General features: G+C 37.5%; 1 protein-coding gene across 1 annotated transcript in view; it reads left to right on the top strand.

The window, feature by feature from the left end:
- Positions 1 to 20,085, top strand: part of OCA2 (OCA2 melanosomal transmembrane protein) — a 177,834-nt gene that overhangs the window by 53,178 nt on the left and 104,571 nt on the right. The window contains exons 9-14 of the mRNA XM_027788838.2: positions 1,548 to 1,619; positions 2,492 to 2,557; positions 3,660 to 3,716; positions 4,758 to 4,882; positions 8,437 to 8,575; positions 17,535 to 17,667. Of these exons, the coding sequence (XP_027644639.1) occupies positions 1,548 to 1,619; positions 2,492 to 2,557; positions 3,660 to 3,716; positions 4,758 to 4,882; positions 8,437 to 8,575; positions 17,535 to 17,667 (592 nt within the window). The remainder of the gene's footprint in view (positions 1 to 1,547; positions 1,620 to 2,491; positions 2,558 to 3,659; positions 3,717 to 4,757; positions 4,883 to 8,436; positions 8,576 to 17,534; positions 17,668 to 20,085) is intronic.

The following is a 20,085-nucleotide window of genomic DNA, read 5'->3' on the forward strand; positions in this document are numbered from 1 at the left end:
ACACGTTGGTCTGATCTGTTTTATCACTATGAATACGTTACTCTCCAGGTACATTTTGGAGAAAAACATAGGAGAATGAGACAGATTTTTCTTTTGACTTATCACTGAATTAGTAATTTATGTATTTATTTTTCTAGTAATTTGGTAAATTGCTTAGTTGTTTACTGTTACTGTTAAAAAATTATGTTCTGGAAGAAAAAGCAAAGCCAAATATTTCCTTTTTTCTTTTCCTTTACAAGCAGGCAGGAGAGGCTTGAGATGTCCACATCCTATTGTTTCTTATCAGTAAAGTATTTCTTATGAAATTAGCAGCAAATGAAATATTTCTTTCTCAGAAATATGCCTTATTTCTTTCTCAGAAATGAATTCTGACTTGTGTCTAGATAATATTTAAACACATTAATAGTAAATGCTGTTAATCAGATTCAATCTTTTGTGATTTTCATTAATTACGTTCTTACTTTAACTGAGTTGTTTTACACAAGCTGTAATCTTTGAGACGTGGTGGATTACTTAACTACAAATGAGCACTTGGAGGAAAGAGCATGCTTTCAGGGCATGCTTGCCTTTATACTTTGTCCTTGAGAATTTTAAGTGCAATTTATTTATTAGATACATAGATGTGGACAAATGTCAATATACTGCAATAACTGTTGCAGCATTAAATGAATGTCTGTGTTGTGGTCAGAGGCTTGGGTGCTATTTTTAGATGCGTTGCTTGTATACTAGAGGATCAGTAGAGATGGAGAAGAAGTGCTGCTCAAAGCTGGGTCAGTCTGGTGAAAGCAGCTTTTGAGGAATTGAGGAGAGTGTGGCAAAGCCATCCAATGGATTTTAGCTGAAGTATATGGCTTTCTTGAAGACAAACCACTTTGTAGAGAAAATGCTGATGTAAAAGAACACTTTATGAAGGAAGAAAACTGTGTATGTGAGACAAAAAGCAGGGGTACAGGCTTGACAGGCCTACCTGTGCCCCTGGCCACAAAATAGAAACTCAGTCTAGTATGTTTGTGTATGTGTAGGGTGCATCTGCCCCAGATCTGAGCTATTTGCTTGGGGATTGCTTGTACACATTGGAGATAAACAAGCAACTCTAAAGAATGAGGTGGAGGATCTCCCGGTCACGCGTGTTCTTCCTGTGGGCTGTGAAGGGAGGCAAAAAGGAGTAGGCTTTTTGATACTTAAGGAAGATTAATTGCTTTCTGTCTTGTGTCACCTGTTGGCGAATAGAAGAAACTGATGCCGAAGTCACTTCTCTACCTTGAGATCAGAGCTGAGACTTCCTAGCAAGGTTTTGCATGGGCATGATGGTTTGGTTTTTTTTTCTTTTTCTTTTTCCTAAATAACATACTGAAGTGAGGCAAAGTAATTAGCCATTCTTTGTTCAGGTCTTTTTGAAAGGGGATGGAATAAGAACAAAACCAACAAACCCAAACAAACTGGGAAAATAATCAACTACAGAAATTTTTATCCCTTTTCCTTTCTCCTTTTTAATAGTAAGGAGATGTTTAGGGTCATCTCTGGTCAATTCTTGCCCTTTGTTGCAGATTGTTCACAGGACCCTTGCAGCGATGCTGGGCTCTCTGGCAGCTTTAGCCGCCTTAGCTACTGTTGGGGAGGTAAGTTATCAAACTGTAAATGCTCACTTTGTTCACTTTGTTTCTCGGTGTGATATCATAAATTTCCATATTTGCCCCTAGGCACATGGCAGAGCAGTGTTTTTTAAGAGAGAGAGATGGTAGAGCAGATATTGGGATGGGGAAGCATCTTGGGGAGAACAAATCAGCCTAGGGTATAGTTAAGAAGAGTAGAAAAAAGCCAGTTGATGCCGTTTTGCTCTGATTTGCAGGAAGTGGAGTACAAACATTTTTAGCTTAATTCAGAGTTACTTTAACACTGTTATTTTCAGTAATGTTAGGTTACCAAGCAAACCTAAATGGAAATACATTGCCTTATGCTACCCTAAATAATTACACCTCATGCTTACATCTTCGAATCCTTTTGTTTCCCCCACTGCTTACTCTTAGTTGATATTTAGTGAAACCTCTGAATGATTTTCTCTGTTTTTCTTATAACTAGTCACCACATCATTGCTATGTTCCCTTAAATCACCTCCGGTTTGCTCACAGGTGAAGTGGTATGCTTTTGTTCTCTTACCAAAGAGGAAACTGGGGTGTACCATATAATTTGGTTATCTTTTATTTCTGTAATGCTACATAAGGAACAACTAGATAAATCAATAGCCTAATGTAGGCTTTTGATAATGACCCACTTAGGATGTCAGCAGTACTTTGAATCAGTAGTAATAATAATAATAATAGTAATAATGATAATAACAGAGTCCTTTTTTGTGTACCTTGTAGGAACACTTATTGATTTCCTTCATAGCTTATTTAAATGGTTCATCAATTAAGTGGAGTTTATATTTCATGGCTAATCACAAGTTAGGTGTTTCATGGCATTCACGGGTAATTGTATTGTTTGATTGCAGAGGCCAAGTATGGTCAAAGTGGTGGAGTGGATTGATTATGACACACTAGCGCTGCTGTTTGGAATGGTAACTAAAATGCACCTTGTGCTCTGTGCTGAAATAATCACATTCAATATAGAGATGTTTCTCTTTTTAAGGTGTTGTTAATTGCATTCTACTGAGACATGTTATGATGAAAATTTGGGCCTTGAGGGATTTAAAAACAGGGAGGATGTTCAGACCTCTGAAGGAGCCTTTTGAAAATGTTGATCTTATTCTGGTTTTTGGGGGGGGGTTTTGTTGTTTTTTTTTTAAGTCTGTAAAATTGTGTTGATAACATACTGAAAATATCCTTGAGATCTATAAAAGGAATGACCTGTTTAAGTGCCAAGTAGTATCACTCTCATTTATCTTGTTTATTTTTTTTACTCAAAACCTTCCTCAAACACACTGTGCTGGAAAAGTAGTTTTCTTTGTCTTAGTCAGTGGTGTGTTTGGAGGAAAAAAAAAAAGCAGCAAAACAGGAATGGAGGAAAAATCTCTTATTAGATTATAATCATATATTATTTCAATCACTTTGCCCAGAGCTATTTATGGTAAAAAGAGTTTTCCAAATGCTGTTAGGCTCTAACACAAAATACACAATTTATAAAGAAAAAAATACAATTATCTGTTGCCATTTGGAGCTTTTCTTATTTCCTGACACTGCTCCCTGCCTTTCCCACAGAAAGCAAAATAACATACGTTGCGAGTAAAAATGGAAGGAGAGGAAACCTCTCAGAAATGTGGGAAAAAGCAAGTAATTCTTGGAGCCACTATATATCATCTTCTGCATTCTGTAGAGCATTACTGCAGCAAGCAAACATACTTATTGGCTTTTCTTGATTAATGACATAAGGGAGATTCATTGAGTACTTAATGTATGATGCCCACTTAGTCACTACAAATAAAATTCAACCGGACTAGCATGACATTTACAGACTGTTTATGCTGAGAACTAAATTTCACTGTATGATGCATTAACAAGAGATATCTAGCAACTGTAGTGGATAACCTCATACAAAGATAATAATATTCTTAGAGCTGTGTCTGATAAGAAGGACTTTTGTCAGAATCACAGATTACATTGCTTTGTTTTTGTGTAATAGTCCAGTTGCAAGCTATTTTCTTTTTCTTCATCTTTTGGTAGATGCTTTTGGTGGCCATATTTTCAGAGACTGGATTCTTTGACTACTGTGCGGTAAAGGTAGACCTGTTTTGGTACTCTTGATTATTACTAGATTAATCAAGTTAGTATTTAATCAGAACTGTTACACTATATACTATCTTCGAAGAACCTTTCTTAGAGCAGTGTAGACTTACACATTAGAAATTACAGTTGTCAACTTGTAATTTTGAAAAATCTCTTAGGGATGAAAGGAAGCCCTGAAGGCAATTCTGTTTCTACAAGAGAAAGATAAAAGCCCCCAGCAGGGTACACAAGCATATGGGCAAAAAATAAAGCCGAGTTATTCCATTGACTTCCCCAGGACTGCAGTTCTGCTGTAACTGAAATCTGTATTTTGTGCCTGACAGTAGGGGGAGAGGAAATATGGGAACTATCACTAGCTTTATGATCACACATGAAAAATGGCTGCAGAATTTTGTACAGTAGCAGAACCAGAGATTACATGAAAAGGGTAATTTTGATGGTTTGGTTGTAAAGCAAATATTACCCATAGCGAGGGACTCCTTCACCTGCTGAAAAGCTGAATTTTCTTGAGAAGGTTTGGAAGAAAGAAAACAAAAGTGACAAGAGGACTGCTTTGAGCACAGAATCCCTGAACAAAACATGGGTGGACACAACTCCTGCTTGTGTAGATGTCCAGACTGTGTAGATCTGGCAGTGCTGCTCTGTGGATGAGGAATGTGTCCCAGCACATGGAGAGGGAGGGGGAGGGAGGTCTGAACCATGTTAGTCCACCCAGCCATGCAGGCAGAAGATGGGAGCTCAGCCCTGCTCTTGCCACAGACCCCCTTCATGCCTGAGAGTAGAACATGGTGTCTCTTCAGGCTTGTTTCTTCCTCTGCATGATGGAAATGTTTGCCCACTTCCACAAAGTGTTTTCTTGCTACATTAATTAATACTGGAGAGGATGCTCTAGGAGGTGCATGGAGTACTAAACGCTCTGAACTCACTGTTGCATCATGTTTGGTGAAGTTTTATCTAACTTTTTTTGAAAACTAAGCCAGAGACATCTAGACATCTAGTCCCTTAATTTTGTTTCTATTTGTTTGGTTTTATTAGGCTTATAGATTCTCTAGAGGCAAGGTGTGGGCTATGATTACGCTTCTGTGCCTCATTGCTGCAATTCTTTCTGCATTTTTGGACAACGTTACCACTATGCTGCTCTTTACTCCAGTAACCATAAGGTACTTTATTGTTATGGTTTTGGACTTGGTCTTTTATAGCCAGCAATCAGTAGTAGACATGTGTGCAAAATGCTTGTTTGGACTTTTTTTGATCATCTAAACGGAAATCAAAACTTCAAATATTCCTACTGTAGTAGGGTAAAGAGCTAACGTTTTCAAAGGGATTGGTTGCTTTTTCTCTTTGTGTTAATAGTGATCACATATCTGAAGCCTGCTATACTGCCTTGGCAGCTAACTATTCTGGTTTTTCTCCATATCTGAACTGCAGTAGCATATTGCACCAAATGCTTCCTAGTAGATGATTTTTTCCTGTAGAAAGGGAGAATTTTTTAATTAAAGCTGCCTTCTGCTTTACTGCCTAATATGTATATATATATACACACACACAATTCTAGATAGTAATTTATATTTTAGTGAAGTTGTTATCCCTTCTAATACTGATGATAAATAAATTTTAAAATGTCCAAATTTTGACTAAAAGTTTTGTTTTGGAATATGAGACTGAATTTTCTTCCTGTTGGTGATCACAGCATTGGTACAGCCACTGGTTAATTCCACAATTTGAGATTAATACTTGGAACTTTTAATAGAGAACAGTGAATTTAATTATTTCAGATTTCTGTAAATTAATAACACATGATTTGCAACTACATTTAATCAATATATGATTATAAATTAGTGTACTCTGAATTTAACCTGTGTCTGGCCAGGCAAATTTAGTTCATCCAGTTCAGTTTTCGAAAGATCCTGTGTGTTTTTAAAATAATCCTGAGTGATGTAATACTTGCAGTCATTATCACATTAAAGTACACAAAATTCTATTAAGATATGCTCCCACTTTAAAATGTAGCAAAAAGCAATAAAACTCAATTTTGCAAGTGGAATTTATTTTGGATTGGGAAACAGCTGATGAATGAAAGCTCCATTTGTCTTCTGTCTGATTATATTTTAGAGATAACTTTACCTTACTCCAATCAATAATTTTACCTCTAGCAGTAGGCAACAATGGAACTATTAAGCACTGTTTCCTTCAGCTGGGTCGCAGGTATTTTGAATTAACTATAATTAGGAATGGATTGAAATCCAACCATCAATGCATCATGAACTACTGTTCACAGGCAGAGCTACTGTAGCATTTACTCTGTTTTCAAAGAATCCCAGAATAGCTCAGGTTGGAAGAGACCTCGGAGTGCCATCTGGTCTAACATTTCATGAGAAAAGGAGCCTGGATGAGTCTATCTGGCACCCTGTCCCATTGTGTCTTGAAAACCTCCAGCGATGGGGACTCTACCACATCCCTGAGGAGGTTGTTCCGGTGGTTAATTGTTCTCACCATAAATTTTTTTTTCCCTATGTTGAGATGAAATCTCTCCCAGTGCAACTTGTACTTGTTGCCCCTTTTCTCCATGTGGCTGCTTGTGAAGAGAGCACCTCTGTCTTTGTACTGACCCTTTAAGTACTGGAGTTTTATACTAAATGTATATTAAGTACTTTAGTTTTATACCAAATGAGTTTGTAAGACTGAAGAAGGGGAAACTCAGTATGTGGGAAATATTTGTATTTGAATCACTATCAAAGCTAAAATAAAATTTTATCTTGCCTAGTAAACCCAAATAATTGCCTATTTCTAAAAGCTTCATGCTGGGGGTCATTTTTTGTTTTTATCTTGCTGCCAATGTCTTCAGCCCTCATCTACAGATTCACTATGTTGCACTGCACTGCCATTGCCATGGAGATAAAGCTTTCAGAAAATCCTACTGACTCTATGAATATGGATTTATATTTCCATTAATAAGGCATAAAATGATGATTTTTTTCACTCTGCATTTTGTAGTAAGCTAATAAAAAAATAACAACTACCCCTTTTTAGCTATAGTTTATTTTCAACATAATTTGTTATTGGGAACTGGAAAGGGCTAATGGTTGTTCACATGGGGAGTTATATAACCAGTATAAGTAAACTGAAGAAGTTTGATCCTACCACACAGCTAACACATTGTGGTGGCTTTATACTTTGGGCTTGGCCTTTCTTGACCTATGTCAGAGGTTCTTTCTTCAAGCTATCACGAGGTGCATCAAAAAGAAAGAATAACTAAACAAAAGGTTAGTTGCAGGTTACATTTTGAAACATTTGGATGTCAAGGAGTGATAGGTTAAAATTTTAAGTACAGCTGTGGTCTTCTACCACAATTGATACAATTGGGCAGCTGTACTATAAAGTACCCTTTAACAGCATAATTTTACGCTGTTGGGGAAATACCGTATTTTTGCACAGTTATTTTGTTCTGGACTTTTTGTATGCTGACATGTGTCATCTGACACTGTTTTTCCTGAGTTTTAAATTGACAATTGGTGACAGGGTAAGTGTATCAAGTTAAGCTTTTGTGCAATGCACTTTCTCTTTTAATAATGCAGACTTAGACTGCATGGTAAAGCTCAGCTCTTCCTTCAAGGAAACATGACAGCATTGCAGTGAAAGCAATCCTGAGACAGCATTCTTGCTGCCACTCTTTCCCCCATCCCATATTAGGTAGAGGGGGCAATAAGTTAACCATGTCCTCCATCTTTACACACTGGAGTGATGTTTTGATAAGCTGTGAGCAGGAAAGCATTCGTTCCTTATTCCAAAGTGCTTAGGTATGACCTTAACTTTCAGCTTTTAATGCCATGGACCAAGTTTAAAGTCAAACTGGTACTTCAGAAATGAGAGGATTGTGCAGATCTGTGTGTAAATGTAATTTGTGCAAGTTGAAGCAATCCATGTGAAGATTTGTAAGTGCGCCCTGAGTTGAAATGGATCATGAGGTTACTGAGTCAATCACAGTATTTGACAGAGCACTTAAGATACTTCTTGTTAGAAAAGCATCTTACTGAAGGAGCATTAAATATGTTTGAACTGCTAAAAACATTTTGAGATTTTTTTTATAGAATGAGAAATGTGTATTTTATACTCTTGTTGCATTAAAAATAGAAATACTCATGATCAAGCTTGAGAGAAGGGGAAAAATAAGAACAGAATGAACTGGATAAACCTAGGCTGAAAGCTGAGGTCTCTAATAGATGATTCATGGCTAATAGGCAGCCTGGGCAATCCTCTACCACTGCTCCCTACAAGAAAGTTACTAATTGATGATGATGCAGAAACTGTGATTACCCAGAATAATTTTCCATAGGTGAGCGTAGCCTTGGGACTATGGTTTAAGAAGTCATATGATGTTGAAAATTAGAAATGTTATTTTCTGTGTAGTCTAACTCTTGTAATAGTTGATTAATTAAATGCTTTTTAAAATGCATCAATTTTCCAACCATTAATTATTCCATTACAAATGTAAAAAAAAAATCTATCATTTTTGCATTTGTATTGCTATAATTACTGTAGCACATATAATGTAGCACAATTAAAACTTTAACAATACATACACAAAAAAAATATTGTTTAAAATCCTGCAATTTTTCAGTGAAATGATGGTATTTTGTAAATCTCATAGATTTTAAGATTTAAGGTAATTTAGTCATAAGGATAAGAGGTTAATTTCATTCTTTTTGTACCACAGGCTCTGTGAAGTACTTAATCTTGATCCTAGGCATGTCCTGATTGCAGAAGTAATCTTCACAAATATTGGGGGGGCTGCTACAGCTGTTGGAGACCCTCCAAATGTAATTATTGTTTCAAATCAGGAGCTGAGAAATAAGGTATGTACTGCAAGCTGTTTGGCTACTAAAATTAAGTACTGCTGTTGACTTATGCACTCTTGAAACTTGTTTTCCCCCAGCCAGCCTTATAAACAGACCATAATTCACTTTTTCTGCCACACAATTTCCTTCTTAGTAGGATGATCAGGCAGAAGAGACTGATCTTTTGGGGACAAAACTGTGATGAAGGATAGACTTTTTGATAGGGACTGAGAATACCGGTTTCCTTTGTTTGGTGGTGTTGAGGAGGATTTCTTTGTCAATGGCAAAGTGAAGAAGGAAGAAAAACAGTGGAGGGCTATAAAGAGAGGGCAGCAAGGAAAAAAAGAAAAACGTGAAAATGAAGATGAAAATCCAACTTTTGTTTTCAGAATAGGCTTTCTCACAAAAGTTAAATATATTGAAACAATTTGACTTCTTTTCAGAAATTTCAAACCAGAAATAATTGTCCATACACAAAACCCTATGACGCCAGAGGATGTGTTATCCCCGTAAACCCATGTCATACATGCCTCCACAGCAGGTAGAGACTTTGTCCGTCAGCCACAGCCCAAGGGGATGTTGGGGGTGGAAGCAGAATGGGGGCTTCTCCCATGCAGCATGGACTGCAGCTGGCTCCCACCTCCTGCCAACATTTTGGTACCCCCAGGCTGCAATGACATTCCAACACTTGGCTCTTCTGTTATTTCATTTTGCTGGGTGACTGGTCCCAAAGTGAAGGTTACGGTGGCTGGTACTGGCTGGGACTCCAGACACCTGCCAGTGGCACTGTCCTGGTCCCACCATCTCTTCCTACCAACATTGCCCTCTCTGCCCTGTGGACAGACAGAGCCACTGCTGGTGGGTGTTCACGTTTGCAGCTTTCAGCTTCTGCATGCAGCTAGCCTTTGCATGTTTTCCATGCTTTCAGCTATCCCTGCCACCCAGGGCATCAAGTCCCACTTCTGCCTCTGCCATTGTGATCCCCGGTATCCCTTGATGCATCACCTGTCTCTGGTGCACCAGAGGCAGTCTGCTCAGGGTGCAAGGGGCAGCCCCTCCTGGCGTGGGGCAGCTCTGCTCTCCTCGTGCACCTGTACCACCACCACCAGGCAGCATGGTGGAAGGGGCAGTAACGTAATGGGCACATCTGTAGGGGCACCAGGCATGTGTTTTCTGTTTTGGCCAAGTGTCATAAACCCCCAAAATAAATAAATCTAAAGGAATTCAGTGTAGTGTATGGGCTAATGTAAAAATACTTGTGCAAGTGGGATGAGGGAATTGTAGCACAAAATTCTAAGCTTTTTTATTTGAAGTCAATTATGTTTCTATTGCCGTACCAAAACAAAATCTCTTCTAATTAACTGAATATACTCAAATTAATTAAGTACTGTCCAGGTTGGAAAATGTCTTGAAAGTTCATAGTATTTAATAAATCGAATGTTTACTTTCAAAATATTTGAAATGTGCTGCAATTTGTTTGTTTGGATGATGAATTTGGAGACTGTAATATTCCTGGCTGAGGATTAGATAGCTAAATTTTACATTTTAAATGTGAAATCTCTGTAACTATTTAAAACTTCTTTTCTAAAAAAGGATAATTAGCACCTGCCATGCAGGTCATTTTCCTAAATACTCAGAAACTCATCATCTCTGTAGAACCTTTAGAAATGACTATAAACATGGGAAGCAATTAAGCAATCACATCAAAAGGAAAATATTTTATATTTCTCTTGATTGAGATACTGATAATTTTAGGAGGGTTCAGCTGTATGAATACCCTAGTAATGTGACATTATAGCAAATTCTGAATTTGAAACAAGTACAAAAGCTTTCCAGATCTCCACTCTGGATTGTTTTTGAATCCTTTGTTGCATCGCAGAAATAAGGAAGCAATAAAATACATCAGATTCAACACAGGACCATGGGACTTGTACTGCTTCTTTCTTATATTCTCAACTGTTATTCCTATGTATATAAAAATAAGATGGTTGAAGACCTACTCTTGGCTTTTAGGCTGAGTGGTATGGGCTATCTTATGTCCTCCCTGCTTAGGGCTCACCTCTAAAGGAGATTTGCCTGGGAGAGCACTGACAGGAGTAACTGGATAAAGCCAAGAGTGAGCACAGGGAGGGAGCTGGACCATCGGCCTCACCGTCTGTGATGCTGAACTAACAGCTCGATTCCTAATTTTGTCCACCTGCCCCAGCATGCTCTCTTTTGTTCAGAAGAAGAAACACAGATATTGTTGTCCTATTTCTGAAACTACTTCTATCAAAGGCTGCTGTGTGGAAGGGTTATATGACCAACTACAAATCTACGTCTAAATGCGTGGGGTGTCCTCTATATTTGTACCAAGTAAAATTTATTCTGTTTTTTAAAGAACTGTTTCAGAGAGAAAAGTTCTTCAATGCAATAATGCCATTTTGGAAACAGCATTTCATGCAGTATTTTTTATAGTATCTATTATGATATTTTCTACAGAAAATACCTGGATTTTGCCTCTTTTTAGCATTATGGTCATGTTTTTGTCATTCTAGGAAATTTTTCTCCTTAATATTGTCATTGAAATTCCCCTTTTCATCCTCTTGCGCTTCCTTTTCAGTGTTATTGTTTGCATAGTAAGTACAGGGTTACTTGGACAATTGGCCCTGTAGGAGGCTGAATAGTGTATTGTACTGTGTAGATGACTGGGTTTTCTATTTTATTAGGTGAGATCAGGAGGAGAATTTTAGCAGTCTTCCTGAACTTTTACTGTTGTACATCACCCTCTAAAAGCAGTCTAGTAAGATATTATGCAAGTTTACACTTTCTTAGGAAACCTCGCTTTTTAAATCAATAGAAAATGAAGTTCAGCCTTGTTACTTTGGGTGCTGTTATTGGGTTATAGCTTTGGAAATGCTTTGCTCTTTTGTTTACCGTAGTGCTGGAGAGATTTTTCTCCCTAGGTTCTGGGGAGAAGTCATGTCATATTAAGAATATTTTATCTAAATTATGTTTGAATAAATAAGCTTGTTGTTAGAGTTTACTCATTAAAATGTAGGGATAAGTCTGTTTATTTGTCTTGAGATGCAAATAGATGCCAAAAGGACTTTTTTCTTTGTAGCAGTGGTTAATTTATAACCCTGACATATTCCCTACCATCATGCCTGGAATCAGTGGAACATTTGCATAATAGGAGAGGAAGATTCGTTGTACCCTTTCTTGTTTTTAGTTGGGTGTTGGAAGAAGTTTCACAAAATACCAGTTGTGTTGCGATTTTAGGGAAGGAAAATAAGAATTTTTACTAAAAGCAAATGGAAAACACATCAAATGAATACAATACTTCTTAAAATTTATTATTACCTTTAGAGTATGGCTACTGAGTGGACGTTGCTAGCAAAATTACACTTTTATCTTGAAGAGATATGGCTTCATACTTTCGGAATTCCATTTTTATATGCACAATAGGGCATGAACTGGTTTGAAATGGTCGTTGTTTTCAGAAAGGCTGAACATTAAGTCCTCTGTATTTGGAAACTTCACAAGTATCTACAGTCACACCTTTGAAATCAGAAGTTGCTTGTGCTCTAAGCTTAGGCTGTGATTACAAGTGCTATAGAGAATGGATAGTGAATAGGTCTCCAGAGCAAAAAAATAGTGTGAACATAGTATACACTCGTGTATCTAGATTTCATTTGCCTAAAAGAGGTCATGATAAGAGCAAAGGCAGTTTTGGCTTGTGCTAGCCACTGGATTATATCCTTTTATTTACCATCTTTGTTAGCATGTGACAAAGCTTGTACTGTTAATCTGACGTGTGCTGAGGATTTTGGGGTTCCAGCATCCCACTCAGGTTTATTCCAGCCATTTAGCAGGAATTCCCTGGGAAACGGACAGCCACCAGTTCTCCTGTTCTGCCTTTCGGACACTTTCAGCCTTCATGCTGAAATTTAACATTATGTGATATTAGTTGATTATATTTCATGAAAAAATATGTTACTGAAAAATTATGAATAAAAGTAGACAATTCTGAAAACTGGAAGAGAGAAAATCCTATATGTGAATCTGTAAAGGTATTTCAAGTCCTGGAGGCTGTGAAAGGAATTTCCATCATTTACTAGGCTATTTTTGTTGAGTTTGCAGAATACAAACTTGTTAAAAGTTTTAATTTGTAGAACTCCTACCCTTCTGTCAATGTTTCATTGATTAGGTTTCTCAAGAAAAAAATGAAATCCTAGGTAAAGTATGTAAAATAGAATTTTTGGGTTTATGGCTGATTTCAGTTTTTTTCCCATCTCTGCATGTAGTAACCATTAAAGAGTGTAGTACAAAACAAAAAAGGAGGTTTGCCAGTGTCTCAGATAAGCATTATCTTCATCATAACACTGATAGTGTTAGACCATCAGCAATTTCTGGCTCAGGGATGTCATGGGCAGCTCCTCCTGAGACAACATAGATCTCAGACACTCAGCTAGAAGGGATGTTTAAACCACTGTAGGAATAACAAATTACTCTTGCTCTTCCTATTACTAGTTTTAAGATATTAAGTAAAGGGCATTCTGGCTAGAAGCGCAGTATTTGCTGTTCCCCATGAACTGCTGTGCCTGGCTGTAATTTCTGCTTTCTCTTTGCTCTAAAATGGCAGAATTCTTCTGGAAAACTCTGAATTACTAGAAGTTAATTTCACACCTCCAAAAACAACTAAAAAAATCAGGATGATAGAAAGTTAATATTTTAGGAAAATAGTATGATACTTCCTCCTAATATGAAATTGATATATTTGACTTTGCATTTAAAACTATAAACCAAGAAAAGATGCCCACTCTGTTTCAGTTCTGAATCTGTAGGCAGTGGAACCTTTAGGCTGCTGTCTGGCTAAAACAAAATCTTTATGTTTTCTGTTGACTGGGGAATGAGAGGAATTTAACACAATCAGCATAGCCTCAAGTAAGGGTTGTTTGAAGCATATATTGTATTTAGCTGATGGATTGAAATCTCCTGGTATAAAAGTATTTCTTGCCTATTGTGCATGTCAATTCTATTTCAGTCTATTGTGCAGGAAAAAGAAAATCTTTATGAAAATGACATTTTGTTGTATGCATCAGACACGTAGAGCACTTTAATGTGTTTTTACAATGCTGAATCCTGGCCCCGGCAGCACAGAGGACTCGGGAGGCATACAATGTGTTATCCACAGCCACAAAGGGTATGAATGTAGGCTCTGTGGAGATGTTGCATGGCCTTTCTAGGGTGTGGGAGAAGGAGCAGGAGCAACTGTGCCACCATCTTGGTATCCTCTGCTGTATCTGTGGTATCTGAGGTACAACCCTTTAGCCTCCTAAGTTCTCCAGAGGCTGCTAGTTGACTACTAGCTACCTGACAGTGTCTGGTGTGAAATCTGCCTTCGCTTTCACTGAAAGCATATTCTGTGTGCTGCAGAAAGGCTGGTGTGAAGCACTCAGCCCAAAGCATCAGGGTGGTCTCCTCGCCGTGAGCTCTTCTGGTATCAGCCATAAGAAGGAGTGCACTTCACAGTCCTCAGCCTCCTCATGGCTACTGGGTACTAGTTGTCCAAGGCTAGTGATCACCAGAATTCAGTTTCACTCACTGGTTCTTGTGGATCAATGCAAGGAGGTAATAAGGACGAAACCTGGAAACAAAGGATGGGAAGAGACTTGAATCCAGCTTTGCACTATCGCAGGCAGTACTGTCACACAAGGTCTTTTCTGAAATAAGCACACTCCATGTTAGAAAACAATTTGTTTCAGCTGAATTGAAAAGCTGTTCTGCAGTAGCAGCAGAGCAGCAGGTTTTCTTTTTCCCCGGGGGTCTCAGGGATAAGAAAGATCAATGAAGTGATGTTAGGAAGTTTAACAAAATCCTGAATCTTGGTTCCAGCTACTCTCTTTGAAAAGTTTGGGTAAGCTCCTGGATAGGATCCCCAAAAATCTAGTAGACATTATTTTTGCTTTTGTGATGATGTCTGCGAATCACTTTTAAAGGCTCATTGATGCCAGCTGTTATGTCATGAAGCTGTGTTAATTCAGGTTTATAAATTTATTTGTTAAGAGTATTGTGATCTCCATCTTGTTTTAATTCCTTTCAACTGTCAGCTAGACCTGAGGTCACCTTCTTAACCTCAGCATTTTAGTTTGCCTTCTAGGTTGATGTGATTTTCCTTTTCATAGAGAAATTAATTTTGCGGGTTTCAAGTGACACATTTCTTGTGCTGTATGCTTTGTTTGAGAAGCTTCTGCATTGTGGCATTTCAGTAACAAAGCACAAATATTTTGCTCTGAAATTAGTGTGATATTCAAAATATAAAGGCAATTGACTTTGTAAATATTTAAACTCGAGAGTTTCCAAGGGTCCTTTGGGTTGCTATTTCTCTTTTTTATTTCCCACATTAGCAATTATCTTTATGCCTGAGTATCTCTGCAGAGAATTTCTGCAGGCATACTCTGCCTTGTAGCTGGCATTATTCTTTGTGACGTGGGCACATTGCTGCCAGCCTAAGAAAAGCTTCATCTCCACTGCTTTTTGTAAGACTAGGTTGAGTGCAAAAGCAGTTTTCCTGGTTCTGGTAATTCTGGTTTGAATATATTTGGACCATCTTTAATTACTTTATTGCTCCTCAACCAGCTGTTTCCCAGTCATTTTGTTTTTCAAAGGATAATTTTTTTTTCCAGTCAGACTTAGGCATTGCTGTTTCGGTTGGTGCAGCTTCGGTGTTTTTACAGCTTAATTCCTTTCAGTTTCCTACATAACCTGAGGCCATTTTAGAGACCATAAAAGCTGAATACTTATTTTGCATACTTCCTGAACTGTCTAATGGCCCATTGTCAATACTTGAGAAATTTCCAAATCAAGGCTAGTTCACCGTGCTTTTAAGGATTCTGATTTTTTCTGGCCAAAATTTTCTGATTTTCAATTTTGGCTATAATCCCAGAGGCAATCCATGTATAAATTAGATTTATTGTCAATTTTAAATGGCTGAAATTAAGGAAATACACATAGGAGATATGGAATTTATATACTTTGGAGGCAGATCTTAAAAACATTGAGCCTTTGCAGAATTTCAATTATTTCTTTTCACATAGCTATTTGTAAATTTCCTAGAGTTATGAAATAGATTTCATCCCTCATAGAAATGTCTCCTGTATCTCTGAATCTTGACTTGATGCCCAGAGGCCAATCTTTATTTATAAAAATTGACTTGTAAAGCCTGTCTTGCAGAGATGTCAGACATTTGACTGGCTGACCTATTATGTAGGCAGACTGAATGAAGGTATATTATTTTCCTTTATGGTGTCATGTTTTTATGTTCAATTCTTAAAATAATCTTATTCCAATTCTTGAAGAGGCTTCTTTCCACTTTTATTAAAGAAATGGAAGTAGCTGAGTTATAATGAAAGGCCAGTGAATGAACAGGTATACAGTTTCACCTTTTAGTGGCTGGAGAGTACATGAGGCAAGGAATCTGCTATTAAATAGCAACTAAGAATTATTTTCTTTAGCTCATGAAACTGAAACCTGTATTTTTGCTAGGATCAAATTCTAATCCTAAGTCTGCATATTTATGTTTTGAGATTTATTTAACTCTCTGTAAACTATGGATTTTTTGCAAAAGAGCACTAATCTTACTAATCTTTATCTGGCTACGAAAGTTCTTTATGACTTTAATCAGTTTCTTGTGCTGTGTGTCTTTTTATTATGCCCTGTGGTGCAATAGAGAAACATTATTTTCCTTTTTTGAACCAGAGACATTTCAGCTGGGACATATCCACATAAACTCTTTTGGTAGGAGGCAACACAGAACGTACATTTAAGGTAGTAAGTCCCTGATAGTCTTAACACACAGAAGGTAATATCAGCTGATGCTACATGGGAAGCTGTTTTTAATATGCATTTGCACTATAGGAGGGTCTACAGGTAGCACACAGATATTTAGTAAAAGGCAAGTCACCATAGGGACATAGAGGTGTGGCACAGTGAGATTCCATGACTTTCTAGAATCTCTGGGAAATCAGCAGGTGCTCTGAAAATTCAGTTTAGACAACCTGAGCTATCCACAGCTTGGACCATGCTTTCTTCCAACTGTCACAGAGCTGCTGTTCTGGGATCACCGGTTCAGACAACTTCTAATATGTGAATATATGACAGTTCCTTGCTACCAGAGTCCTTAAATGTGTTCCCCCTTGGAAATTCATCGAAAACTTCTTTTGGACAAGCTAGTCATGACTACTTCAGAAAATTCCAGCCCAAAGGCTAACCCTGACCCATTACAGTGTTTGTAATACGGAATTGTGGAATAATTCAGTTGAAGGGGGCCATGGAGGTCATCTAGTCCAACATTCTACTCAAAGCATGGCTAAGTTCAAAGTTTTAGGGCGGGTTGCCACTATCCATTCTCATTGCTTAAAACAGTACCTTTTTAATTCTGCCTAACCTTTTCATGAACCCCTTCATTAAATTGTTTTGTTATGCAAAATGTAAAGAAATGTGTCCATTTATTAATGAGGCAGAAAAATTATCAGAGTATCAATGTATAATATTTTTATTGTAGAAGAGTATTCATGAATTTTGATGAAATTCTGGTTCACATAAAATGACTGTAAAAATTCATGTTCAAATCAGTTTAAAGAAAAGCTGGTTGTTAAAATTTAACTATTTCTGTGATCCAGTATGGTTTAAAATGAATTCGCAGTTATTTAAGTGACTCAGTTTGCGATTGTTTTTTTTTTCCTATCTGTGTCAGGAACATGAAATGTATTCAAGAATAACTCATAATTCTATTTTTTAGTTCTCCAAATTAAATTGTAATGTGGCTCATCACCTTGAAACAGATGAAATGCAGCATAAACTGTACTTGAAACTTACTTTATTGCTTTATATTTATTATTGTTTGCTATAGTACATACAGTTGAATACTTTTCCCTGTAGGTAATACAGAAAAATAACTGTTTTTTTTAATGTAGGCTTTAATTTTTATTTCCAGGGATTGGATTTTGCAGCCTTCACAGGGCATATGTTTGTTGGCATCTGCCTTGTTGTTCTGGTCTCCTTTCCTTTTCTTAGACTTCTTTACTGGAACAAAAAACTTTACAATAAAGAGCCGAGCGAAATTGTTGGTAAGTATGAATGAGAGAACATTTTTATTATCGCTACATTGAATATATGCTAAATAGAAACAGAATAATGCTTACAACAAGGTTGTCCTCAGACAGAAGGGCCCATTCTCCTTCAGTCTGTGAACATTAATTTTTTAACTAATAATCTAGATTTTATTTTTAATTGTGTTATTTTCTGACTTTTAGAAATTGATGTTTTTCCAGTGCTAAGGTGGATATGAATTATGAAATATTCTCCAAAATTTATATTGATATTTTGCATCATTTATAACCACAGGCTTGAATATGAGGCTTGAATATGAGGTGTTCTGTATAGCAACAGAAAACATCTGCTCAAGGTGCCGAGTTCACAGCCTAGCTTTAGAAATATCCCGGGTTTCCCTTATGACAGGCAGAGTGCACTGTGCATTCCCTCACTGCTGATTTTCTTCCACTTTTTTTTTTTTTTTTTTTTCCAGTAATCCTTTCCTGGCCTGTGGTCAGCGAAGAGCACTTCATCAAAAGTAGAACTTTCCCGGTTCTTTCCAGCTTGCCTCTGTGGCTCTTCCAACCCTAAATTTCCCAAGTGTATAATTTCTATAAATCAGTAGGACTAAATCTATATATTTTTTAGGTTGCTCACTGCAGCAGTCTCTAGAAGTCTTGGGTAAAGCTATTTCGATGGCTGTTGACTATGTCAGTCCCTTTTTGTCTTCATGCTTTTATGCCTTTCTATTCAGTCATTTTGAAGTTTTCATCATTGTTCTCAGGCTTCTGCTTCAGTGCTGAAACTTAATAACCCCCAAATGTTACAATTGCTTTATGAGGTAAGAAATAATTCACTAAGTATCATTTCTTAGCAAGCTTTGTACAAAGATAGTTGAGTGTAACTGTTTCTTCCCTGGGAATGATGTTTTCTTCACTTTTGGCTGCAGAAGACTTTAAGATCCAGGCTTCCACAGACCATGCAGTGGATGGTTTAATGTGCTGTACAACATCTCCGAACCTGCCTATGTGGGGTCTGTTTAGCACAGGGAGGAGAATTTCTCATATGGTTCATATAAGTTGGCTCCATTGGAGTAATCTGTGGAGAAAGACAAGCCTTTCTAAAGACTAATGTAGCTGTCTACAATAGAACAGATACATTGCAGTGCCCCAGCGTTTACCTGTCTCTTTTGAATACAAGGGGAGTCCAAGGTAACTAACTTGGTGGTGGAGATCTTCATGATAGGTAACTAATTTAGGCAAAATGAGTGCCACTTTTGGTGAATTGCCTTGTTCCAGGGAAAATTAGCTTTAGGAGTAGGATTTTATTAAAAAGAAGTGGGAGTCCTCTCTTCAGTGGATAGCACTGCGTTTGTTGAATCCCATCTGATAGAAAGGTCAGAGAACAGACTTTACTGCTTAGGAAGTTGGCTCTTGTGCAGACACTTGGTTTTGAGGGACTGCGGCACCCATTCAGCACAAGCATGCTCAGCCTACCTAGGGGCCACAGTATTTCCCAATATTAAGAACCAAAGCATTTTTTAGGTGTTCTAGAGATGTTACCACTTAAGTGTTTTCACAGAGAACTAAGGAGAATTTTCCTTCTATGTATTTGCTTTGTATGAGATATGCATTTTCACTATTGTGCCATTGTAAAAGACCTGAAGCTTTCTGCACTGTTAAAGATTTGGTCCTGAGAACAAGAGAAATAATATACTTAGTCCCTAAGATGCCTAGATATTTCCCTGTGACACTGCAAAGTAAGATTTTTTTCAGAAAGCCATCAAGGATCTTCTTTTCCTATCTTCTTGTATCAGGGAAGGTGCTGCAAGAAGTCTTCCTTACCTGGTAAATAAATCTATTAAATATATACTTCTCAGTCAAAGAGAGAGAAGATTTAGTTTAGAAATAGGACACTTCTGGCTCACCTCAGCTTTGACACTATATCAGTTTCCATTCAAATAGCTAGAATTTTACCTGGGTGCCAGGAATGTCAGAGAAATGACAGAGAATGCTGGAGAAAGTAATTCTGAAAATTGGCAGTGCTAACATGCTGAAAGGGATGATCTCCTTTCCTAGCCATAGGCGTGCCATAAATATGTCAATTAATGTTCTTGACTTTTGTATTCTGGGAAGGCATCATTACCTAAAATAAATATCCATTAAAAACTTAATAATAAGCATTGCAAACTGTGTATTATGGCTGAATGACCTTCCTACTTGTCTGGTCAAAGCTAACACTGTGAAGAGGGGTGAAAAAGCTACGAGATATACAATATCCACTCTCAAGTTGCTCCCAGTAGAGTATTGAAATGCATAATTTGAACAGGTGGGAAGTTGGCTCACGTTCCTATTGCTCCTTCTCTTTGAACTGGTGGATGCAAAGCTGGACATGAGCCAGCAGTGTGCATAATGCCAACAGCCCATAATGCCAACTGTATCATGGGGTGAATA

The sequence above is a fragment of the Falco peregrinus genome, chromosome 4 (genome assembly GCF_023634155.1).
Source record: "Falco peregrinus isolate bFalPer1 chromosome 4, bFalPer1.pri, whole genome shotgun sequence".
NCBI lineage: Eukaryota > Metazoa > Chordata > Aves > Falconiformes > Falconidae > Falco > Falco peregrinus.